This window comes from Dendroctonus ponderosae, unplaced genomic scaffold, assembly GCF_020466585.1.
Source record: "Dendroctonus ponderosae isolate FM_Combo_2020 unplaced genomic scaffold, Dpon_F_20191213v2 Dpon_F_20191213_49, whole genome shotgun sequence".
Lineage (NCBI taxonomy): Eukaryota > Metazoa > Arthropoda > Insecta > Coleoptera > Curculionidae > Dendroctonus > Dendroctonus ponderosae.
Window position 1 is genome coordinate 18911 of NW_026018705.1, and position 27340 is coordinate 46250.

Sequence of the window (27340 nt, forward strand, 5' to 3'; positions counted from 1 at the left end):
TTTTTAATGGTCCAAAGATTTGGCAATATATGGAAGATTTAGTCGCAATAATGACTAGAACAGAATTCTTAGTTGGCACTCAAAAACATAGTCAAATATTTTCACAACAGACCACAGCTTATGAGAGCACTAAACTTATCCATCCAGAGTATCTAATCGATTCAATACTCACAGGAAAATGTAAAGTCTATTAATCAAATCTACTGTGAGAATGCTGACTTACTTCGACTTACTCCAGCTAAAGCTACAAGCTTTGCTATTGTTTCTAGGAACACAATTTTACTTGCAGTAATTATATAAAACTATTATTTGTGGCCAGTATATTTGGTTATATTGCACCATTTTTGGCATAAAAGAAGAATATCCTGCTGCTTGAAAAGTTGACGATCGTAAAAGAAAAGTTACTCAAAACAATTTGCATATTTAATTCAGGTTAAGAATGATGTTCTAAAATAAACGCTCTAATATTTTAAACTCTGAAATTTCATTTTTATTTCTGAAAAAAATGTAAATGTAAAAATAATATGTGAAATTTTCTGACGAACTTATATGAATTAATTGATTCACTTTGAAGAGAGACCAATTAATGAATGTATGATTCTGTATAGCTGTACCTTCATCTGCCTAGATCAGTTCACTATGGAAAAGTAGGAACTAATGAAAAATAATGTGTAAGGAAATAGTGAACTATTTATTACTTGGTTACATTGAAAGAGTAAAAAGTGAAAACCCCATTCCACTTTCAGCTGAACACTTTTTAATTATTTTTTGTTGTTTTTCCGACTGCAGCTTACACGTATTTAACATTTGAACTCATACGTATAAACTAGGCTGGCACAATTTAACTTTGGCGTGCTGAAAACTCTAGCGAAGAGCAACTTTTACATTATGTAAAGCCCATTCCGCACCCGACAGTATTACAAATATGTTTTTCCCCAATTTTTAGACCAGCCATATTTTACGGGATATGTATCTGTCTCGTTCTTATTATTTACGGAAGTGCCATTGAAAAAGAACTATTTTTTACCAGAACTTCGACGCGAGGGCGAATATTTTCGGTGAACGTTTTGTTATTCTGACTGTAAGAATGACAAATATTGTCGGGAAGTGAACGATTTGGATATTGAAAATAGAAAATGTCATGATATATTCATGTGTTGTATGTATATCTCTGAGATATAAATTTTGTTTAAAGCTTCGGGCAATAGAAGAGTCTACCAGCTTATTGCAAGAGTAAATAAGCTCTTTTGAAAGTCGAAACTCGAGTGCCGATAGGTATTCTGAATCAATATTGACTGAAAAGTGGCGGATTTAATCAGAAGTACACACTTACTTTGTGTTGCAAGGGAAAAGGCATAGATCTATTCTACGATACATGGAAAGCCATATATTTCTAATCCAAACTGGGCCATCAAAGCTCAATGATGTAAGGCCAATATATTTCTAGAATTTCAGCGGCTTTTGCCGGAGGTTATGTATGTTTAAAAACGACATTCAGTCCGGATAATACTTTATCTTAACGGCCCTCAACAAACCAAACCTTTTTTATTGGGCATATCTGCTATGATGTAGTGGTGTAACATTGAAATTTACGATTTAATAAAATTCAGCAATGTAGAACATTTAGAAGACATTTATATATTTATTTTAACATTACCGAAGTAAAGAAAATAGTTGATTTTCCGTGTACATATGCAGGTGAATTTATTTAGATCGTAGTTAAAGCATATGAATTTGTCGGGAAAATTTTAGCTTGTTAGCTACGGAAACAGTAAATTTAAATAACGTTTCAAAAGAGAACAGGATGAGAAAATATTAACTTTTGCCTTTCCTAGAAAGTTAAACAACTAATATTGGTTTAAATTTTCTTTAATTATTTGTTCATGAAGAAGCCCGACAAAGTTTTCTAAAGTATTTTGGATAGCAGAAGGGAAACCTTAATCTCATCGATTATTGGATAAAATCATAGTAAATGTATGTTCCGCGATATCCTCAGGACTTATTCATATTGCTCTTGCTGCAATGCCCCAACTAGTTACGCGGAAGTTTGCAGATGTAAATTTGTACTTTGTAGCTTTTGGTACGTGATATTAAATAGGTCGAATATTTGGAATAACTTGCTCATCAGTTCCGTTAACATAATAATTTTACTACATATTATGTACCATTTCTTCTCGGCTGCACACATTTTTCAGTCTCATTGGTGTTGCAGAGACAGAGCTAACCATTTTTCATACTTAAATTCAAATTTAAGGTAGGTTAAGTGACTGCTCGTTAATATCAGTTTCCTCCTAAATGTCTAATATGAATATCCGGATTCAGCAGATTATTGTCCTTTCTTTGGACTGCAACATCTTTCAGTGTCATAATAGATTATAATGCGAAATTCCATCCATTTGTCATTTTGAATAAAAAACACGTATCTTGTTTTGAGGCGAAAAGTACGTCATAAAAATATGCCCTAAAGGGATTTCTATGCGGTGAATCAACAAAAACTGCCGATGTGCTGACTATTCATCTTTGATATTACAAAGAGGTCCATTGTTATAAGGTTCTAATAAGTCTCAAAAGCTTTCCTTGCAGCTTTTATGTTTTTCAGATATTGTTGTGAATTTGTAATATCTATAATCGACAAACATCTAAATTTTTTCTTAGTTAATAAAAGGTCTATTGGCTTTTCATTAGAATTAGGTAAGTACGTTTGCTGACTTCACCAAGCTAGTAATTTGGTTGTCACTATAATTAAGAGGGGTTCAAGTGCCCTTTTTATAACACATATTAAGTTTTAGCTAAGTGAATAATCTTACAACTAATAGCTGTTATTATTTATAGTAAAAGGTTCAAAAGCATTTCGCCACTGTAACGCGAAATATAAGTATATTTGTTATAAATTTGCTAATTTTGACAAACGCACTTACACCATTTTGCTGCTGAATTTGAAAGGGCTTTCAAAATATTATCAATACGATTCAAAACAGTATGAATTTCCGAACAATTTCATTACTTTTTACCGGTTTTGTCTAGATTTTTTATGAACGGCAATGTAAAAAACCGATGCAAATCGGAAAATATTTATGCGAAAAAATCCCTTTAGTTAATCGAAGCCCATACATTCAGGCTTGTACATTTACAGCCTCTCGATGACAGCGGATGTATCGCAAATTTATAAACAATTTCACAAAGACCTACATTTCGAACTGAAACTGCACATTTTGCCAAGTTTTATTATGTAATATTGTATAAACCGCAATCCAATTAAATCGACGTTTGCATAATTGAACATAGACGACTGCTTAAATTATTGGCAGGAACATTGTTTTTAATTATATAAAAATATAGTTTAATTCAGCAGTATTAGAAAAGCTGCAAAATAAATAAAACAGATTTTTCAGTTTACACGGTAACTCCGGTTGGAATTTCCCCAAAACAAAACCACTGTTCAGCATTACACAAATTACTAAACTGTGTTTGTGGGTTTAAACGTGACAGTGGAACATTATGTGTGAAAAATTACTACTGGTAGATGTACATAATGTCCAATCTACTTAATGAAATGGGTAGGATTTACCTCATGATGATAGTAGCGTACTTCAATGCATATAGTTCAATAACAACCCTTATTTATACGAATTTTGGCTGATATTGCAACGGTTCTAACAGAAATAAACTACGTGTTAGATGGTACTTTTATTTACTGTGGACCAGTGTTAATTTTAATACCACTATCCCGACAATGCATTTAAAATTTGGAATGATGTCGAAAACTAAATAGAGTACTTTCCTACCGCTTTATGCTCTGTTTAATTCCACAAGTCCAACATCATCAAGATATCAAATTTAATTTGCACGGTTTTAATTAAAATTATGCAAAATGCGCCAATAACAATGTCGATCATAGCAGGGTGAATTATTATTTTAAATTGAAATGTCTCCAACACCGTCGCGTTTTTTTTTTAATTATCTGGATTGAACACATTTGATAAGCACTGAATGCACAAAAATGATTCCTGATTTTTCGATTGTTGGATGGCAATTGTTCATGAATTTCCTGCATAAAACCTCGGAAAACGAGCTGTTAAAGATTAACAAAAAATAATATATTTGAACTGAATAATTTTCGTTGTCGGTGGCACGAGAACTCTACTCGGCATATTATATGTTGTATGGAAAATTAAGTAATGAACTATTTAACTTTGGTTTGTCTAGAAAATGTTGCTTGCTGTGCACTTATCAGAAGCCTGTACTTTGCATAAATGGCCGGTGTGTAACGAGCTTTTCCCTGGGGACTTTTTATACCGCGAATATTTAAACTTTGATAAAAACGCTTTGATAAATTTGTCGCAGTTTACGTAAATGCATTGCTTTCCGAAAAATTAACTTTTTCTATCTGGAATTTGAAGAAATAAAGTACAAAATTTCAAAAAGAAAAACCTACGTGGAAGTTTATACTGGGTAAATTAAACATTTTTCAATTTCATTACAACGCTTAACATAAATCGGTAATAAGTATTATTCCTCTCTTCGATCAACTCAAGCTGGAACTTTCTAATCTTAGAACCTAATCTCAGAGCTAACGTAACTGCTTACTATGCACATAATAATTAGTTATTCCTAACGATGTGTGATAAATCGTATCTTTTTTCAGATGCAACTTGAATTTTTGAATTCAATTGAGCTGCGGTGCAATGTTGCTTTTCTTACCCTTTCGTCGATTGTCGTTCTTTGTATAGATTGTCCAAGACATTATGGTTAAACCAACATTTCAGATGTGGAATTTAGAGCGAGTCTGTCTTTTCTGCTATTGTGAATTTCCTTTCGGTTTAGTTTGTTGATTCTGAATTGTGGCAGACTCCAAATAGCACAAATAATACAATGAATGAGATGGCGATTTGGTATCAGTGGCGGATCTAACCGAATAAACAGCGGACTTAGAACAGCTCATGGAAAAATCAGGAAAAAGCTTTGAATTTTGTTTGGGATTTCAGAGGTTTTATTTGAAGCCATTGGTGGCATCTAAATTGCTATTAACCGCTTTCGATTCAATGTGCTTTTGCTTGCTGGACTTTGAAGACCCGTTTTCGCGAGAATTCAATCACTTAAGGGACTTTAACAGAAGGAACATTAACATGTGTACAATTAAATTGGAAAACAAACTCATTATTTCGTTTCAGTTAGGATGCTTGTATGTAACCTGAAGTCATTTCCATCAAATTTCTTACTAAAGGTGACAATTTTACACCCGCTGATAAAGTTTAAATAATGTAAATGACAAAGGTAATTTACACTAGTGGACAAAACACAAAAACCAGACTTTATTAATATGGCGACTCCCAATCTCGCTTTGTTATGGTAATCGAATGCAAATTTTTTGCTTGCACAAGAGATAATAACAATTTATGTAACATGAATTTTGTGGCAACATTTGAGGGTCGCACCAGATTTTAACAACTAATTGTTTTTGTCAATTACACACATATTAATTTAACAAATTTGAGTGCACTTTTTCCTAAAATTACGTATATCATGCGCAAAGTTAATGAGATCTATTTGAACCATGAACAAAAAATGATTCTGTCTGGTTATGAAGAACGCCCTCGTTTGGAAAACCAAATCTTTCATACGTATAATGATCATGAAAATATGGTAAAGGTTAAATCGAGGCAACCCTTGTGTATTGTGATTCGCACATTTTTGATGCAAAATAAAGAAAAATGGCACAAAAAAACCTGCTTTTTTGGCGTTTCATTCGGCTTGATGTATTGCTGCTATCGTGAAATAACGAAAACGGTTTGATGCATGGTTTCGGAAATTCAACTTCAAATCAGCGATAAACTTGATTTCCTCGCACGTTTCATGTCTTTTCTTATTTATGCTGAATATTTACATCCGAATTTTAAATCCAACTTGGCTAAAGTCTGCTCATTATTGCTTATGTCTGTTCAAGCTTTAGGACAATTGAGTCGTTTGTTTCGTCCATAATCCTTTTAGAAAAATGAGAAAAACATTCGCTAAAATGCACAGGCTAAATCACAAAACATCCGATTTTTCCAGGCTCTGTTTCAATTCCGGACAATTTGTTCCAAATTGCACGAACTTGTGTTGCTATTTTAACTTCTTTTTGTAGTTGATTTAGTTTAAGTGTTTTCCGAACATCGACGGATTTGAAAATGAGACTCAATCCATCGGAACCTTTCTCAATTGGAATTTGTGACAATCATATTTATTGTAATTGCAACAATTATCGCCCCTCAACGACGAGCAGTTTTATTGGTATTAACGTCAATGGCATTACAATAAAGTGTAAAGAAAAATATTTTTTTATATCGTTTCCGACTGTTATCGTAATTCTGCTGAAAATTATATTGCGCATATGAAAATGAAATATTTCTCCCATTTTCCTGCCGAAAGTCATGATCTAGCAAAATAGGCACACAAGAGAAAGCCCCCTTACCTCTGTCACAAAGAGGGGTCTTTAGTAATTTTCCGTACCTCGGTGCAAAATAGACTCCAGATTATTTTTTTTTGCAAATGCACGCAGAAATTGAAGAAGCTAAATTTAGTCGACGTTGCATAATGATGCGATAAATGGTAATTATTCAAATTCTTGGACACTTGAGATTTTTATTGGAAATCTTTAAAATATAAAATTTTTGATGAGGCAATGTTCACAAAACGTTCACATAAATAAAGGTATTCTTGTAATTTGGCAAAAAAGGTAAGCTGTCTTGCCAAATATAATAGCAACTTGTCAATAGAATAATCAGTTGTATATGATCTGGTATCTAATCTATTTATCACATTTTGATTTAAATTATAACTATAAGAACTGTTTTGATATTGGATTTCAAAAGCTAAATGTGTCAATTAAACGAAACATTAAATATTTGAATATAAAATCACTAATATCTTGATCCTTAGAAGCCTAATCCCTTTCTGGTATCGTAAATTTCTCGAAATTTGTTGCGAAAAATCCTGCATTAAGATCCCGGTCCAACTTTGTACATTATTCTATACCCCGTTCTTTGACAGAAAATTCAGTGTCTGGTTTGGCTTCTTTTGTGTGCCCTACAATGGCAGAGCCGAGCCTTAAATTATGAATGAACCGAAATCCTTAAGGCCGTTTGAGTAGTCTGAAAGTTCGAGTGACAGACTCATTCCAGCATAAATTTACACTTAGCAGAACGAATACGATTTAACAAATATACTTATTTTAACTATTTTGTGTTTAACAATGCCGGTAACTTCCTACATATTTTTGGCACGTTTAGCAGATGAATTATAATTAAGTGAAATTCTGGTAAATAATTTAGTTCTTGAAATGTTTCGTTTTTTGAGTTGCTCAACATTGCAGAAAACATAGGAAATATCGATGAAAGTATCGAATACCACAATTAAATTTCATTTTTACTACTATATTTAGCCGACAATTGCATTTAAATTGCTGTATTTTCAATACATCAGTTGTTACTATTTAATGTACTAAAAATTGATTCAGTAGGTATCAATTAATCTAAAATTGCACAATTTTATCAAAGTGGTGAAATGCATTTTTTGTCAGAATTTTAATTGTCGGGCAATAAATCGAGATTACAGTCGTTTGCAGCATTCGGTATTAGACGAAATAATTAGTAAAATATGTCTGCTTCTGTTTACTTATCAAGATAGATTACATAGCCAGATTAACGATGTTATTAATTATGGTGCGTCATAATCACTCGATTTCACAAAACGTATGCAATTAATAATTTGCTAATTATGTTAAAAGTTGCAAAGTTTAATTAATGCATGTGCGTGATGTGCAAGCATAGAGTGGTTGAATATATAAATAATTCATCTATAAGCAACATCAAATGGGAGTTTTGGATTAAATAGCCCTATATTTAATGGCACATTCCAATTTGATGGATGTCGTTACTTCATTAATATAAGATGCTTTGGGTGCACTTTGTTAATAAGCATAGGTTTATTAGTTCATTTTAGGTCATATATCGAATTTACATTGAATTTTTAATAAATATTTCGTCCTATTCCAGGCTCTTCTGCAAGCCCACGACGTAGTCGCCCATGAAGTTTATGGAGAAGATGCCATCCGCGTCACGCCACCTCCCCTTTTACCCTATCTTAATGGCGGAGACGAATTGGACGGACCCAATGGAGAAGTGGAAATGGAAAATGTCACCAGGGTACGCTTGGTGCAGTTCCAGAAAAACACTGATGAACCAATGGTAAGCAGCCGGGTACTTAAGCAGATGGTCGCGGCTTTTCTCAGTTAAAAAAAATGTAACAAATTAAATTATCGCACATTTCGTGACTTATACGTATATAAATATAAAATGTATAATAATAAAATTCTTATACATTTTCACAAGAATCACTTTCTATCCGAGAAGCTTTTGGTGTGTACGAATGTTAAAATGTTGCAATCTTCTTGAAAATTCATAAATCTGCGCTTCACATACTCACTAAATAACCTGTATACCCTACTAAATAATGCAATGTGGCTAATAAATAACCTACCCAAATTTTTCCAGCAAACCTTTTTAATTCGAAAGGGCATTGCAGGCCCCCATTTGTAATGGCTCTTTTTGAAGCTATTAAATTCTTGAAAATTGTGTGCGATACTATTAACTTACAAAACATTCGCTCGCTCAGTTATTGAATTATCAAACTAAAAAGACGATAATAATTTAGAGTTGTTTAATTTTTGCCATTTTACCTGGAATTATACATTTAGTCACTGCTATTTTTTCCGATTTCCATCCCAATGTGATAGAGTGTATAGCATTTTTAAACAGCTTTAAAATGAGCTGTTAAAATCGGCGATTGCAATTTTAAATTGCAAAAGGTTGCATGAATAAGTTATAGTTGGTTTTTCACAATACATCAATCGAGCGGCAGGCGTTTTACAGTTTGGTTAAGGTTCATTTATTTTATGAATTTTCTTTTTTTACCCAGTCACATTGTAAAAATTTCAGTTCAGAAAACTTTTTAATGGGGAATATTAGTAATTTTACATGATATCTGAATTTGGTCTAATTTCGCAGTATAAACAAGCAATTAATTTTCCCAGGCTTGTGTGATATAAATTTCGTAATCCTAAAATAAAACCAGTGTGTAGATTGTAGCTACGTAGCTACTTCTATTACGGTACTTTCCCTATTCATTCGTAAGTTCGGACCTAACTTTTGTTCCAGTATAGACATTTGAATAGTTAATTCTCTGGAAATTCATTAATCATTGATAAAGGAGCAACTCGAATTATCGAGAGATATTAAAATATGGTCCATAGTTTGACGTCCGCAGGCACAGTTAATGTTTGCGTCCGCATTTATTCTCGTTCTTCGTCTTCACTTCAAACAGCTCGCATCCTTAGGCGCTTTAAAAAAATTCACGTTTTCTAATTCAGCTTATGAACTTTTTTGATGAGGTCGGAAGTATTTACAGGGACTGGATTTTGAACTGGATTGAATAAAGTTGTTCTTAAACAGCTTACAAATTCTGGATATATTGATCGACTTTCAAGCATTCAGTATCCATTCCAAAACATGTCCACCATTTACCGAAGTAAATAAGGATGTGGTTCCTTACCATTTATGAGATCAAATTGACTTTATGAAACGTTCCAAAATCCACATAACCATTATATTCAGTGTTTCGTGCATCTGTAACCTTCGTTTATGAACTTGCAATAAAAACAAACGAAGCCAAACGAAATCGAGACTCGTTATTACACCAAGACGGTAAAATAAATTTGTTAGAGTGAGCGTGCTACTTGAGACATCAGAATGGTTCTGTTCGAAATAGGAGAACGTTTTACAACTAGATAGCTCCTAAAGTCTGGCACGAAATTTTGGAGCAGTTGCTTTTGACGAAATATTAAAGTTTTATGACTGCAAATGGGCGCGTTTTAGCTTGTAATAATTTAAGCTCTAACCTAAGGATAACAAGCCAGCCAACTGTTACGCAGTATCAATTTTCTGAACGCAATTTACATATAGTTTAATTATTTTGCTAATGAAGAGGAATGAGAAAGTGAATATATAGAGCTTTCTGGTACGTCTTCTTACAGGCTGTCCTGAATTATAACTAACTACCGGTTTACTCAGCATACGAATTTTCAGTTTTTTCTAAAGTTCAGTCCAAACGGTTTTACTAATTACATATTTAGTTTCTGTTTAAAAGTCAACAGTTGATCTAATAAAACAATTTGCCAAGTTTCAACCAGTTCATCCTAGTTCTGAATACACTATCTAAATTCAGAGTTACCAAAGCTCAAAGCGAGATTTCCATCTTACTTTGTGCAGGTGGAAATATAGTTGAGTAGTTATTAAAACTAAGTTAATTTAAGTAAGTTTTAAATTCTTCTGGTATTATTATTAGCTGATGTCCAGAGTTGCTTTAACTTTAAAATTTGTATTAAAAGGACTATGAACTTTGCTTCAATAAATTGTTAAAGACCACTACATTTCATCAGCAATATTCACTTTAGTGCAGATTCAAAAATTATATTGGATATAAAAAATGTATGTACCTACTCGTATATCTAAAGCAAATATTTGCCAAACATTTCGAAAATATTGTTATTTTAATTCATATACGCGTTCACGCGAATTTATTTCCGTGAAGTGAAACTCATCCATTACCCGTTTGTAGTTTTGACTCTAATGTATTCATTATTTTGCTCTTACAGAACGAATAACAAATTTGAAATGAACTGAAATAAAAAGTAGCGGTGCTGTCTAACATTGCAGCAATAATATTGTTAGTAACTAAGCATGTACATATTTTTCAATATCAAACTTAATAATTCCGTATAAAATTTTCTCTGTGTGAAATTTTGAGGCTCTATCGAAACTACCAGCATATCAAGCCTCGCTTTTGATTAATTATTAGAGTACTTGTCTTTATTGGTTTATTTTTATCTTGCAAATATTTTTACGTCTTCAATGGATTATGTGAATGGTGTAATTCGTTGCTTATGGCACATGTATTCTATGTGAAAAATCCCCAAAATGTATGCGAATCTAAGTAATAAAAATAACATCAAACGCAGACGAATTTTCCTATTCTAGGATATTATTCATGCTGTTATTATCTTTCCCTCCATAGTCTGTCTTCGCCCGAGTGTCACCGTCATCTCGGATGCCCATTTTAGAGCAAAATGTAGGCATAATATTCTTACGTGTATTACTTTATGTGTTAGCTGAAAAATTCTCTTATACGCATTTTATGTTATTCATCCATATTACCGGAGGACGAAGCCGTTTGACGCCTCGTAAAAAAATTCAATTTTAGGAAAATATGTTTCTATTTTTTATTCAATTATGGCACTGAAACATGAGAATAACAACATGAAAACATGTATAGTTTTATTTTATTTGAAATTAACAATTTGTTCATGTTTGTTTCTTGGAATAGATCCTCAATATGTTTGGTACCATGTGTGAGAAATTTTTTCGATATATTTAAGACCGATAAGAAAGAGTCTTGCGTCGGTTGTTTGAAGACTAATTTGAGATTTTGGGCAATTCAAAAGTTCAATGAAATATTTTAGGAATTTTTTACGTACATTTTTGGGTCATTACCTCGTTTTATTACTATCTTTCACTGTAATAAGAATTTGAAATTAAAATCTGCTTTAAATGAGTTTAAATATCAGGTGGAATTGTGCGAAGTCGTTACATGCCAACATTAGATATGACTTCCTTAATGGAGTGGATCCCGCTCTTTTGGGAGCCGAGCATCAGCGTAATTTCGTATATGTGTGAATTTATTTAAGCGACCTCTTGATCTGGAAATGTGGCAGGTTATAAAGAACGTGAATTATATGTGGTTTTGTGTAATTTTCAATGAAATTTTATTTGTAATTTCTATAAAGTTTAAGCATTTCCAGAGGCTATAACGCCAAATGAGAGATTGCAGATTAAGTGACTAAACAACAGACGTTTAGGAAGCTCTGAGCCGTACAAGCAATGAAAAAATCATTTGCATGATAGATCAATTCAAAATTAGAGAAACTCGATTAAAATCGAAAAAATCATAAGACAATAGTTCAATAACATATTTAAAAAAAAATTGGTGTATGATCGAATCAATGTGGCAACAAGAATAGATTAAGCGTTGAAAATGCTATAGGAAAAACTGTATAAAAGCTCGATTCAATGACGACCAGTGCTTAATAAACCAATTTTTGTTCAGAATGGCATGCCATAACTTGTTTCGAAACCAAATAAGCTATTAGACGAATGAAAAAGTACGACATTGCTACAGAAGTCCTCAATAATTTAGAAAACAACTACTATATATTCCAAACAGCACCGTAGGAACAACAAATAACGCTTCTTTGCGCGCTTTGATAAAAAATACGAGGAAAAGATGAGTGAACTCAGTTTGAAATCTTATAACTGCTTAACATCTTAACCAACAGAAACTAGGAAACACACATATGTCACAATATCTAACAATCGGAAATGGCACATGAAGAAGAATTTACCGATGATGAAGAAGACAAAATTTTTAAACTGTTGTAGTTAGTTTACGAATAACGAACAACTGAATATTGAAAAGCTTACTGAATATTTCTTTTTTTTTCAGGGAATTACTTTGAAAATGAACGAAGATGGTAAATGCATTGTTGCTAGAATTATGCATGGAGGGATGATCCATCGACAGGCTACTCTTCACGTCGGAGATGAAATAAGGGAAATTAATGGGACACCAGTTGCAAACCAGTCCGTTGGAGCGTTGCAAAAAATACTCGTACGTTTTGTTTCGAGTCTTATGTATATTTTGTGTAACCGGTGATTTTATTTTAGAGGGAAGCACGAGGTTCTGTCACCTTCAAAATAGTTCCCTCTTACCGAAGTGCCCCTCCGCCTTGCGAGGTAAGTCGATAGTTTGTACTGAAGCCTTTATCACTCATTCCACAGCTTAATTTTTCAAGTAAATTTTTCCATCTAGCACATCTCATCAAACCAGTAACCGTTTTATTTTTGTTATTCCAAAAATTGTATTATTGAAGATGCTTCCAGTGTAGTTTGAATTAAATTATTTACACCTGCTATATGAAAATAATTCGTCCATCCTACTTTCAAAAGAGAAATGTTTTGTTATATCAAAAAGGAACTTGAACTTATTTGCAATCATAGAATTATTTTCATACAATCAACATTATCAAGATAGTTGCATCATTTAGCTTCTAGTTTTATTCATGAGCGAAACTTCCAAATTGTTACCCCAAAATTATTAATGTTTTTTTGTTCTCTTTCTGTAGTTGTTCAGGATTAAACCTCTGCCCGTACTTGTAAGTACTTAGTGAACTAAATTCTTACTGGTGTTTGGTGTGATGTGCTCCAAAATTTACGTTGTTTTGTTCTTGCGGATTTTTATTAAAGCTCTATGTGTGTAACTACTGAGTTAGACTGACCTCGTTTCTTTAATGATTTGATAGCTGATTTTAGATGTAAAAATATGTATACATGTAAAACTAAAAAGGGTTAATATATTTTAAATGTTAATTTGCTTTGGGACACCAAGTTTAAATTATGTTGTATAATTCAACCCAAATCTTGGAAAAGTTCAAGTTATTTAACATGAACCAAAGGTCGTTTATCTGTTAGGAATTTTGGAAAATGTCGATTTAAATTATTTATTTAGACGATATATCAGCACTTATGACTAGAATATTGTAAAACTTGGTTTTCACTGACGTGATTTCAAGGTGTTGTTTTGTAATATATAATTTTTTCTTCATATTAGTTTCATGTTTTTATAGATATTTGTCAGGGCGCAGTTCGACTATGAGCCTCTAGAGGACGACCTCATTCCATGCGCACAAGCTGGTATAGCCTTTAGAACTGGTGATATTCTACAAGTAAGTATTACTAATCAAAAAAAAAATTATAATTTGGTAGTGCGGACGCGAATTTAATTTTCCTGTTTTTTAAGATTATAAGTAAGGATGACCACCATTGGTGGCAAGCTCGAAAAGATCAAGCTGGATCAGCCGGTCTGATCCCTTCCCCTGAGCTGCAGGAATGGAGGGCGGCCTGCTCATCGATGGAGAAATCTAAGCAGGAACAAGGTATTGTTTCTAATTTTTAAGCTTTTGAAGTCAATTTTACGGACATGCATTTTTTGGTAATTTCAACCATTCAAAGTGATTTTGATAAGTTCAATTCGCGTGAATACGGCGTTGGGAAAGAACAGATTCTTGGGTGCTCGCTCGGTCACTCGCAAAAACCGTTAAAAATGTTGGTAAAAACAAAATTTATAAAACACAAACCGGTTTTTGACGAAACAGTTAACTAATTGACATTGTGTTTATTTAATGCACAGCAATTGATCGTTAGGAAGCAGAAAAATATTCTAAAGTTGTAATAAAATTAAAAAAGAACCAACAAATAATTGCGTGTGATACTAACAAAAAAATTAATTTTCCCATAAACAATATTGCCTCATTCCAAGATACGTTGAACGAGTCATTATTGCCACTTTGTAAAATTTCAAGAAAGTGTTAAGAAGGTCAGTCTATTGGGAGTCATTTTGATGAGTCTTTCGCATTTGAACATTGTCTGGAAATATAATGAGGTTTGAAGATAATTAAAAATATGTTTGTTACTTTTTGTTGGCAATTCGAGCCGGTTCAGTTTAGTAATTGGAGTTTTAGTACGGGACATCAGCTAATTCTAACAAGGAAATATTTTGAAGTCACTTCGGAAAAAATACGTTTTTATTGTCTTTTTTTAATGTTTCCTTGAAGTTAAACGTTCATATTTTTGCTCAAAACTTAACGAATAAAGTAAGAAAAGCTCGAGGGGCTCTTGATTTTCCAACAGAGGCTTAAATCGACAATAAAATATTGGAAGAAATTATCGACATTTCTTCTGTGAAAAGCCAATGCTACAATGTTTTATTTTACAGCACATCATCAAATATAATGTCTTTCACATTTGAACGACGTAGTTAATGACTTTGTTTATTATGTCGTTGATGTGAATGATATTGCGACCTCTTCCTGCATTTTGGTTGTTTCCCATTCTGCTCTAATTGTCGTACACTACTTGTTTTCAATCATATCTGTGCCACTGCATGATTTCACTCCGATTTGTTGCCAGATCCGCTAGATATTACTGTATTGATTGAGAAACCATCAACTTTTGTGTGTTTTATTGTTACGTATTTTGAGGCATGATAAATGAGAAGTATAATTTTTATCGCCTACCTTTAGTATTTTAATGAAATGGAACCGATATTGGAAAGTTATTTTTGCGTCAGTTCTTTAAAAAAAACTTAGATATTTTCAAATGTTAACCGCAACTTTTATTAACTCGATTAATAAATTAATTCAACCGTACTCATGGTTTCTATTAATTTCGAAAATAAATATTTTTATCCTGCCTCCCTGGGCAAATTATTTTTTAAGCTCATTAATCTGTATATAATTAGATATATTTTTGGGTTTAGTAATGTATTCATATTTATTTACCTGCCATTCTGTTTAAATATAGAAAACCCTAAAATATATGGTTTGTATATAATTTTGTGTTGTTATTCGTTGTGATATGTATTTTTGTTGTATGGACTAGATTTCGAAAACGGATGCACATCACACGCTAACGGCTGTGATGGTTCAACAGGTATAGGCTAAACATTGTTTATTCGTAGATTGTGTTTTACTTTTTTTGTTTTTTTTACATTTTATCAGACAATGCAGCATTTTTACTTTGTTGAATGATTTTGCAATTATTTGCTGAAAGCGAGCTTATAGCAACACATTATGCGATCATCAAAAACGCACTTTCGACTCTTTCATTTTTACAAGTTGTCTCTGGTTTTAGCTGTTATTATTGTCAATTTACGTATTTACAACAGTTACGCTTGCAGGAAATAACGCCAAATTTGCCATTCTGCAGATGAAATTTGTAGATAAAATAAGACGCAATTTTCGGATAAGATTGGAATCGGATATAATTGGTAAACTCATTTGTTGTAGTGAAACCACGTCAAACTTGAAAACACATTTAACGGCCTTGCCTTAGTAGCTTTATATTACCAAATAAAATGAATGTTTCTTATTTGTGTCCGTATTTAAATGCCCCTTTTTGATTATCATTAGATTATATTTTTTTACTTTACGTAGTCTGTACTTCCATATTTGCTGATTAGCTTTCATAAATCGCCGTTGGCTATTCGTATTGTATTATATAAGTGTAAAAAGCTTTTGTATGAAAAATGAGACTTCTTGTTTTCGCGTAAATTATTCATAGCCTTGCTTTGGTTTTTTAGTAAGCAATAAATTAGTCTAAAATCAATATTTCTTTAGCGATCATTTAATTGAAACATTGCGAATATTTAAATTTTTAGATATATTATAAAACATCTGTTTAATTTGCAATAATGGCGTAGTTTATCTGAAAGTTGCACACGCTTCTAACAGGCATCATTCGAAAACATCCCTTTGTTTACTTTAACACAGAACAACATTTAGAGAGAAAAACCCCTCACCAGCTCGTTATAGGAACAATGCGATATTTAACGCATATGTCTGTTTAGATGTAGAATCCATTATCTATTTAGCATGCTGATTTCAGAGCTTTTAATCTGTCTCTGCCTTTCACGGTGCAATATGATATGCTGGGAAAAAATAAAACATTTACAAGATGCATGGCTAATAGGACATAATATGCTTGTTATATTATTTCGTCTCTAATTGTCGTTTCTGTTTCAGTCAATTGCTCAATATTTGGCAGAAAAAAGAAGCAGTATAAGGATAAATACTTGGCTAAGTATAATGCAGTTTTTGACCAATTAAATTTAGTTACGTACGAAGAAGTTGTTAAACTACCCAGTGAGTATTTTGTTTTTACGTTACTGTAAACAATTCAATCAAGTCGCTGCTTCTGTGTATAAATTGTGGTTAAATGTAACTGATGCTACTTTTTTAGTGACTGATCCAGCGTTTCAAAGGAAGACTTTGGTGTTACTTGGTGCCCATGGAGTCGGACGAAGGCATATAAAAAATCTCATGATAGCTAAACATAAGGATCAATACGCTTATCCGATACCACGTAAGTAAAATGTATACTATTTTGACCTACAAGGCGAACAATCTTGCCAATCGGCTACTGTTTCTAGTAAAAGTCTATTTAAATTTTAAAAAATTGGAAGCCGTAGAAAAAAAACGTAATTGAAAGCACAAATCTGTCAAGGATTTTCCTGCATTAACTAATGAATTATAAATTATCCGGAGCGATAAAACAAAACTTTGAAGTAGAATCCCAAATCTGTTCGAACAACTCGGAACTTTGCGAAAGTATTTAACTTGGAAAGAATAAACGCGTTACGAAAGTATAGCACGAAAAAACGTTCAAGCTTCTACCATCATCAGAAAATATTTTCAATTAAAATTATGTAACCATTAATTTTGGGCTTGTTGGAAAAAAAATGGCCAGAAGCGTATATAAGCTTATAAGCTTAAAAATATAATATAACTTTCCAGTTCAAGAATAGCCCTGCCTCAATAAATTTTCTGTAAAGTTTATTGAAGTCTGTAAGTGACTAAATCAGTGCACAATTAGATAATTACATGGTTTGTTTTCTATTTGAGATTAGTTTCTGTGCTTTTTTCTCAGTTTATATTCAGTTTATGTTTTCATTTGTTGCTGTTTCTTTTCTGGCGATTAGTAATTTTATTAGCTTGGCCAACTTCATGTCTTGGTGTATTGTTTCAAAAAAAAACGTTTTCGAACAATTTTTTAAACAAACAATTTGTATTTATTTTTTCGAACCCTAAGTATGCGTTATTTATATAATATCCGAGACCTAAACGCAACAGTTATTCAGAATTTGACGAGTTGGAATATCAATAACTAAGACTTAACTAACTAAAAATATATATTTTTTTTAAATGAAGGCTTATTTACCGCGACATATTTAGGTGTCATACTGGTTCGCTGCTCCTAGAATTAACAAAACATATAAATTACTTTCCAATTGTTATGAAATTCATGACCAAATTTCAAGATCAAATTTTGAACATTTAATAAGATTAAAATATTTTTTGTAGATTTTAAATTATGTTAATATCGTTTTCATTTCAAGAAACAACAACATATTTTAAACGTACATTTTTGGAAAACTGTTACACAATGAATAACAAAATAAAATGTAGGTGTTTACGTTTGCAAAACCTCAAGCTCGTTACTTATTTCGTTGAATCGCTAAATTTTGAAAGAGTTTGTTCCAACCTCCACATTTGCAGTCACACACATATGTGGACCAAACGATTTAAGAAAAATTATTCATTATTTCTGCCCTCGTACAATTAAATAGATATATGCAAAACACGTCCATTTTATGTTAAAGGATATTATTTTATAAGTCGACTTTCGAGTAAATTACACCTACTGGGGATGGCTTTAAATAATCCCTAAAATCTTAGATTATGAAGGGAGCAGTGTGCAGCAATTAGCAAAATTTTGGCTTTCACTTGAAAATATTTTGGATTTTTGAAGACTTTCTAGTCTACATCGTTTATTAAGCTTGGGAATTTTATCTAAACAGTTATAGATATTTATATATGTCGTGAAAAGACGTTAGATAATCCATTTCGATTGATTTCTTAAAGTTGCAAACGATCCGTCCAGTTTGAGTTTTTTTCTAACGGCCTAGATAATTTCCGAAATTTCAAAAATTCTCTAGGATAGAATATACTCTAAGTGCAATTAGCTCCTATAATTTGACTCCCTGACATTGGAAATATATTACAGATACAACGAGGCAGCCAAGAGCCGAAGAAGAAAACGGTCGCGGTTATTTTTTCATAACCCATGATGAAATGATGACCGATATTGCTGCGAATGAATATCTAGAATATGGAACCCATGAAGATGCCATGTATGGAACTAAGGTTAGTATGCTATCAACTAGTTTTCATTGTTGTTTTGAAAGGTTCTTTAATTGAGAAAAATCAGGCGGTATTTATCAGTTTCGTTATAATAACTGTTTTCACATGAAAACTTTTTATTGTACCAGTTCCAATGTGCGCTTAACTATTTTATTTCGGCTGAACAATGGGGTCTTCTACAGTAGCAGGAAATTTCGATTAAAACACTGCTGTGACATGATTGATTTGAAAATACTTGACTATAAAGGCTTAAAATTGCATTTCCTTTATAATACCATATTGCGTATTTTCAATCATTTTTATTTCGCATGTCAAGTTGGCAAACATCAAAATGATTATCTAAAAGCTACCTTTGAATCGACTCAGAAAACCGATGAACCGACATTTTTGCATTTGAAAGAAGGGTGGAATTGGCATACATCAGCGATATAAAACTAAAATTGTATCGTATAAATTCGTATTATCGTTTCTGCCCTTTTTCCTCTCTGTTTTGTTCTTCTGATAGCTCCAATGATGTTAATCGACCAAAAGGGGTTGTTTATTAACTTTAAATGAACGTCTATGAACTTAAAATGGATTTGTTATCAAAATATTGCTTCGCATTTTAAACAGTATGTTCGCTATTTTCCCACAGTTTACTACCTATTTATCTCGATAAAAATGATAATAGATGCTTGTGTTTACTAAGGGTGGCCACCGRTCATACTGCGAAAAGACTCACGAAAAGAACCCATAAAAAATATTTTTGGTGTCTAGAGAGTCTTGRAGAAATAGTCAAAAGTTCATGTTCAACAATRTTCGAAAATGCCCACATTTTCTCATCTCTCTCAAATTCCTCACTATTTTACGTGYTAATTTAATCTAACATTTGAACATGAGATAACMAATGAAGAAGACAAMAGAGAGATAACAAAAGAAGAAAATGAAGATAAACAATTGTCAATTAAAACTACACAGGTTTTTAYTATACATTTATTATTWTCGAATACATTTATAATAAAATAATTAAAACTTATTGGGCAGAAAGACCGATTGGGTCGATAGCCTTTTTCTGTAGGAAATAAAGATTATTTATATATATATAAAACTTATTTTATTTTGGTGRGTTTGGTGACACATWCAAAACTCGGTTTTGAAYTCCTCTAATGAGGAAGCACCCCAGTGCCAAAACCTGCCAAAAAATATATTCCTAAAACCTGTTCTTGTTTCAAATGGGAATAAATTAGTATGAAATATTKTATTTAACATAGTGGYAGATTTCTACGTTTAACGTAATTTTTTGTTTCGTTTGTCTAGTTGGATACGATTAGAAAAATACATCAAGAAGGAAAAATGGCAATACTCGACGTGGAACCACAAGCGCTAAAAGTTCTTCGGACAGCCGAGTTTGCACCTTTCGTTGTGTTCATTGCTGCTCCACAATTGCAAAACGTGGCAGATGTAAGTAGAATTGAAATCTTTAATGGCCGTCTGCAGCGTTTGTAGTCCAAAAATTGAATAATTATGGAATGCTTAAACTTTAAGACCTGCTCAAGATTTATTTGTGCACTTCGTATTTAAGCTACCGATGCAAAATTTGGTCTTAAACCATTACCTTAACAGTAACAATTCAAAATTTAATTTTATAAGTACTTACTTAGATCGAGATCGAGAGGAAAAAAATACCTTGTTTTATTCCCGCCATATATTTTGAAGTAAATATGCATAGAAAATAGGTCTTGCCTACTGCTAATATCTAGAACTTAACTGGAGAGTGAATTTTTATGTGGGCTCCTTCAAGATATCCACTAACCTTTTGGAAACCAAGTTTGCTGGTAAAATTGCTGTTGCAGATGAACAAATTCAGCACTTCCAGAAATGTTTACACGATATTCTCTAAAGCCAAAATTTTCTCGTGCCTACAATGGTGGACGATCCGTAAAAAACTGACGCAAAGGAAGCTCGATAAATATTTATAAATGATTCCGACACTCAAGAAGCGCTTTAATTTACCGTAACCAATTTGAAACGGTTCGTTTTGTCATTTGAAATTTTCTGAAGAAAGACAAGCTGTCCAAGCTTTTCCGGGCCCTCTGTAAAACTCTTTTTAGACACCAATTTCGCAACAAATATTGGGAAAAAGTAGAAATCAATCAACTAGGTGCGAACCGGAACAGAGTCGGACATGCCTTCATAAAAATGAAATTGTACTTTTATACTACTGTTTTACAAGAAGTGAATTATATTGCTGGTGGCTAATACAAATATGAATGCATTTTTCAATAAGGCAATTATTTAATCGTATTATCTAATTGTGCACTCTCGGTGTTTGAGGAAGCTGCTAACAGCTCTATGTCTTTTCAATTTTTCGTTAAGTTTTGCCACAACTTTTTGACCGGTTTTATGGTTCTATCTAATTTTTTGCAGTTTGACGGTAGCTTGGAGAGACTCTCCAAGGCTTCAGAAATGATGAAGCAAGCTTACGGCCATTACTTCGACCTGATTATCGTGAACAACGACATCGAGGAGACCATCGTTGCCTTGGAGGCCGCCATTGAGCAGGTTCAGACCACTCCTCAATGGATCCCGGTCTCTTGGGTCTACTGACAACACGAGAACCTGGACTATTACGGGTCTCTGCAGTATTTTTAACAGTGAATATGACGGCGACCTTGTGTAAGGTTCGCTCTTGACTATGACGACGACTCAGATAAGCGTACGTATTCAATAATCCACCAACATCAGTAATTAGAGCCACCGAATCATATTTCAATTCTGTATTTACTCACTAAATTAAATTAACCCAATTTTAATCATTCAGCTCTTTAGGCTCTTTTATAGATGTTCTGCGCGGCTTTTGATCGTTAATTAGTGTGTTTGCATCAATTTTTATTGATTATTATTAAAACTCTACTGGCATGCATCATACGATGCCATATGCAATTATACAAAAGTTTGGTGCACTAATTGAATTTTTAATTCGCATGTTACATCCACAATGTGATTATAAAATCCTTTAAGGGCGCCTTAGATCTCTTAATACTTTTAATTAATAAAAAGCGATCCATTTCGCTTGATCAGCTCATAGCCAGTAGATTATGGAAATTGAATACAGACGTGTACTATCCGATTTACAGGATCACAAATTTTCAGCCAATATGTACCTAGTAATCAGCAGAATTACTCAAAAGTTTCCAATGAGTATTAAGTAATTTGAGCGAACACTCAAAAAAGACTTTCAAATTCATGTTGCAATTCAGGGGCTTTTGGAGATCCGATTGTTTCCATTTCCTTTCGTCTGAAATGCTAGGTTTTTTAATTATGGTTGATTCTCGTTTCAAAATGTGTATCCTGTAAATCAATGCGTAAACTCAAGCATCTGGGAATTAATGCTTTAATATTGACTAACTCGAAAATGGACTTCCAAAGATCAATTAATACATTAGATCTAGATAGATTTATGATAATTTGGATATGTACTCTCGGGGTGCAACACGACATGCGCAAGTAAAAAAATATTTATTAATTTATTGCATCTTCTTGCCCTTTGAACGCAATACCAAAAGTATTACGTAATACCAAAAATACCAAAGTATAGTCAGCTTTAGAGAATCTTATGACTGAGCTGCTATTTCCAAAAATTACAGACTTTTTTGACTCATAAGAGAAAATATCCCTGCAAACATTCAACAGTACATACTGCTTCGGAGTTTAATACCAATATCAATCGTGTTCGGGGGTTAAACTTTCATTTTCCAAATTTATTATTTTTCTTTCCATTCCAACATTTCAGATGGTAGTCAGTCAAAACTCACGCAGAAGTTTTTTGCAATATTAATCTTCCGTTGCAGCATTTGTTTAAATCAATTTTTAACTTGCTATAGCAATAATATCAAAACGGTATTCTAGATACCATCTGAAGAGTTGTGGATACTGCTGATAATCGCTTTATTAGGGCTTTTATACTATATTAAATGAAAACAATACAATAATTCGTCTGTTCATCTTGTCTGCAGTGAAAAATCAACTAAGAAGGATCGCGTCTTTTTACCCCGGCAGACTCCTTTCGTTATGTGTAAAAAATAATTATTCGTTCAATTTCAGCAGATTGATATATGTAAATATTTTGCTTTGCTTACTTTATTGATACAATATGTTATATCATTCATATAGATTCATGGAATAATTGCAAAAGAACATCGATTCTTAGGGGAAAGAATTTCAAAGTAAATAACTGAAGAATCATAGGAATAACCATACAAATCGATTGTAGAAATTCAAGCTCAATCAATTATTGAAAAAGCAAACGCGTCTCTTCTTCGAAATTGACTACTGTATTGTGCAAATGATTCTCAGAAACTAAAAGCATGTTAAATAAATATTTTATACCCGCTCGATTCATCCTGATGGGGTAAGATACAGCGAACAAAGAGAAGAAGAAAATTGGTCTTCTCAAATTCGTATTGAAAAATATAGTTGTTGATCAGTACCGAAACTGTAGGACAAAAAATTATACATATTAATCGTACCTCTCAATTAATTTTTTATTTGTTTGATAGCTAATATTATATTGTTCGGATATGCTACGTTATATTATGATCGACTAGTTTAATAAAGAAATAAAGTAAAATATACAAAAGTCGCAGGGCTTAACAGAGCTCAATTCAAGAAGTGAAAATTATTTATAGCAATACACATAAGTATTATTATATAATTCGATAACATATTTTTTCAACCATTTAACCAAGTAATGAGGTATATTTTACACCTAATTTTAAAATCATTATATTCTCATTAATATAGCGAATATTAATAAGATGTGTTCACTGTGAAGTTTGTTTATAAAGTTCTTGGCAGGAAGCTATTAAATTTTGATGGTAAGTAAATCGAATGAAGTTCACAAGCAAGTATTTTTCTACGAGTTTATTTTCTAAACAAGCTGCACATAATTAAATATACCTATTTATGTGATATTGTCAATGTTCTAACTTTATTTCATTGTTTTTGTAAAGTAAGTAAAATAATGAAATATAAAACGAATTAAAACCTTAGGAACCGCAAAAATTATCTTGCTAACTTACTAGGGCTCATAGGTAGGAACATAGAACACGTAGTAGGCAACATAAAACTGTTAAACTATTTTTACTGTATTTTTACTGTTTGATGAACTAGTTTAAATTAAATTGGCGTTACTTTTTAAACAAAAATTAACAGAATTATTACAAAAAAGTTATAATTGTGACGTAATAAATTAAACTTGTTAACAAAGAAAACCCATCAATTATCCATTATGTTGCGTTTCATTATGCTGAAAATACAGTAACAATAAGAAAATTTTATATTTTAATAAAATGTTAAATTACAAACTCTAAGAATCCCTGGATAGTCATAATACATTTTTGCAGTACTCTACCCCGTTACCGCGCTTTTGTAACTTACATGCCATACTTTGTAACATTCAAATTATTTAATGTTTGATGTAATATTTATTTGAATTATTAGAATATTTATTTATTATCTTCATAGGGAATAGTTATAAATATTAAGTTTAAGTTAACAGTCTATTGTGTTTTAGAGGTGCAAACATATTGATTTGTCATTCGCGTTTAAGAGGGTGTTCCAAAGAAATGTTAAACATCTGGTTATTATTGAATATTTCTTAAAGCTAATTATTGGCCTATAAATAGCTATTAATGTGATTTTTTGGTATTTAATTGTTTCAAATTATGAGAAAACTTCCGTTTTTAAGTCACACTAACAGTATTATAATAGCATCGAAATTATTAAAGTTTTGCATTGAATCCAACAATTCGATTTGATTGGACGAATAATAATAAACGGGACACCCGGCGTGTATTTTCATAAAGTTAGTATTCACTTTAAGATAATGTTGGATATTCGTAGAACATTTATCATCATTTTAAAGAATGTTGTGTATATATTACGTATGTTCATTTTATACATAAACATGTTCACCGTTGCCTGTATATTACCCATTCACGACACCATTTTATATCAAAAGCATTTAAGAGGTGCAAGTGTTCATTGGTTTTTGATCATGTGGAGATTGATCAGTTAATACACGTAATTTAAATTTGATTGACTTATGAATCTTTCAACTGAACACGTATGTTATTTTGCATTTTTTGCAAATGTGCTTATTAATAAATTGGTGTATGATTAAAATATAATAATTATAAATGTATTAATCTCTACATTTTCAATACAAAAAAACCCCAATTCATGTGACATAAGTAAGTTTTTGCTTCCTGATAATTATAAAAACTGTACCTATAATAAACATTTTTATAAATCCTTAGTGAGAAAAAACTTAAAGTCCGTTTATGGTTTAATTGCCTAATTAAGTGATTCTTTTTTGAAGCGCCTGATGATATGGGCTCAGGTTTTGCGATATTCAAGTGGGAAGCATTAAGCAATTAATGCGGCATTCTTGATCCGAAACGGAAAATTTAACGGATTTCGATTAAAAGTTTACTTTAGTAAGTTTTTTCCCACTATAAGAAGTAAAATCGATGATGAAAATTCAATATTTTAGAATAGAAAGAACGAGTTCGCATTCATTAAATTTAAAGCGATAGGTGAGAATAATGTAGTTGAATATTTCTGAAATAAAGAAATGTACCGTTATAATAAACAATGAAGTTTTATTTGACATTGGGGTAAAGATTTCAAATTTTAAAGACGAAATTTAACAGTTATTACAAAACAAATATTTTTGCAGCAACAACACTAATAAATATTGAGCTACTATTTCTAGAAGATTTTTTAAACTCATGGGCACTAGCCTGTGGAAACCTACCATTAGTAAAGGACAATTTATGATTTGTTAGCCTGCTATACAAGCAAACATAGCATTTTAACAGATTTGTCAGAAGAAATTAGGATAGCGGCTTTGCAGTCTATGCAAAGTTTGTAGAGACGATGTAAAATTGAGGTTCGAGAAAACTATAAATCCGAGTTTGTATTTATTTTATTTCTGAATAGATTCATTAACTGGATATTTCGGCTACTGGCTACTAGGTCTGGGTAACTTAGTGAATTTATAAGAGTTGGCGCATTTCTGCGCAAATTGCTTGGTGCGCCAACCCAATGCACCGGCGCATTAACTCAGTTTAGTTGCTAGAAAAACGTTACTTTTAAAAATGAGGTGACTTTTTTTAAGTTGTTTGAACAAAGTGATCAAACATTCCTTATAGAAAAAGTTGTTGACCTTTTTAGGATGTTAAAATTCCAGTCGCGGATATCGTAAAGCTTTAATCCGATTTAATAAATGAAGTATAACTAATTAAACGATGAGTATTGTCTTTTATTTTTCATAATAAAATTTTATTGTCTTTTATTTTTCATTATTGGTAGTATGATATTGAATGTATTTCATCTGCGTTTCAAAACAACTTCATTTTTAGATTTTTTATATGTAATGACGTTTTTTTGAAGAAAATTATTAAGTTAAATTGTGGATTCTTGATTTTGTTGGATAACTTTCAATGAACAGCGCTAAAGTAACAATATTGCTTCCATCCAGACAAATTTCAATCATAAACTTTGCAACTTATTTATTTCAGGCAAAAATCATTGCGGAAAAATAATTTTGTGTGATATTTCTTAATAGAGAAAATGTGTTTACGTTTATTCCAGCTGATAAATAGTAATCGGTTTTGAGTAATAAAGCAAAGAAAGAAATGGTAATTCAGAAAACGTTTTAGGACTATTTCTCGATAGATATTAGTTGGTGAAAATTCAATTTTAACGCTCTAAACAATACAATAAAACAATTAAAGCACTTCCCTGAACCTATGGAAACGTTCCTTTTCTCAAAGTTACTCAGTTTATAAATGTTCGATAGAAAATAAAAGCGGCACCATAAGGTGAGATAGTAATCTGTTGGCAAATAATGATTTGTTTTTTAATTGTTGCCTTAAGTCATAAAATGTGTGCCCAACTTTTAACCCTTTGGGGGACTTCGAAAAAGTGAAATAATCTGCGCGACAAGTAGAGGTGTTCCATTTTCGACATTTTTATAGGGTTTCTCAGTAATTTTTTGTGCTACCAAAAAAGTAGTCTACGTGTCATTTCCTCTTTTTAGGTCAAATGTAAAATGGTAAGATCAACATTTGAAAGTGTTTACTCTCTTATAGGGCGAAATAAAAAAATTGTAAGTTTGAAAATGAGCCTATATTTTCTTGTTTATAAGAGATACAAAAAAAAATTGTTTCATGGAAAAGTGTATATAGTGATTGCTGAATAATCTGCCTCTTTCAGAATAAGTGTTCGAAGTTAGGTAAAAAAGTTTTGTGTATTTATTTAAAAACACTAAATTAAACTAATCTACTGTCGACTGACAAATTGATTCTAGCACACAGAGAATTTCAACCCAAGATTTTAGGACATTCTTAAACCAAGTGAGGTGTAGGCAAAGAAGTTAGAACCTTC

General features: G+C 32.1%; 1 protein-coding gene across 3 annotated transcripts in view; it reads left to right on the forward strand.

The window, feature by feature from the left end:
* LOC125504424 (peripheral plasma membrane protein CASK-like) overlaps positions 1-25541 on the forward strand; it is a 30502-nt gene extending 4961 nt beyond the window's left edge. Inside the window, exons 2-12 of one of the 3 annotated variants that reach the window (XM_048666327.1) lie at positions 8034-8225; positions 12595-12759; positions 12816-12884; positions 13274-13303; positions 13775-13873; positions 13948-14083; positions 16730-16849; positions 16959-17069; positions 18771-18910; positions 20204-20347; positions 21314-25541. In XM_048666327.1, coding sequence (XP_048522284.1) covers positions 8034-8225; positions 12595-12759; positions 12816-12884; positions 13274-13303; positions 13775-13873; positions 13948-14083; positions 16730-16849; positions 16959-17069; positions 18771-18910; positions 20204-20347; positions 21314-21493 — 1386 coding nt within the window. In that variant the 3' untranslated portion in view covers positions 21494-25541. Of the gene's footprint in view, positions 1-8033; positions 8226-12594; positions 12760-12815; positions 12885-13273; positions 13304-13774; positions 13874-13947; positions 14084-16729; positions 16850-16946; positions 17070-18770; positions 18911-20203; positions 20348-21313 lie in introns of all 3 variants that reach the window. The other 2 variants (XM_048666326.1, XM_048666328.1) reach the window with 2 other exon arrangements.
* The last annotated feature ends 1799 nt before the right edge of the window (positions 25542-27340 follow it).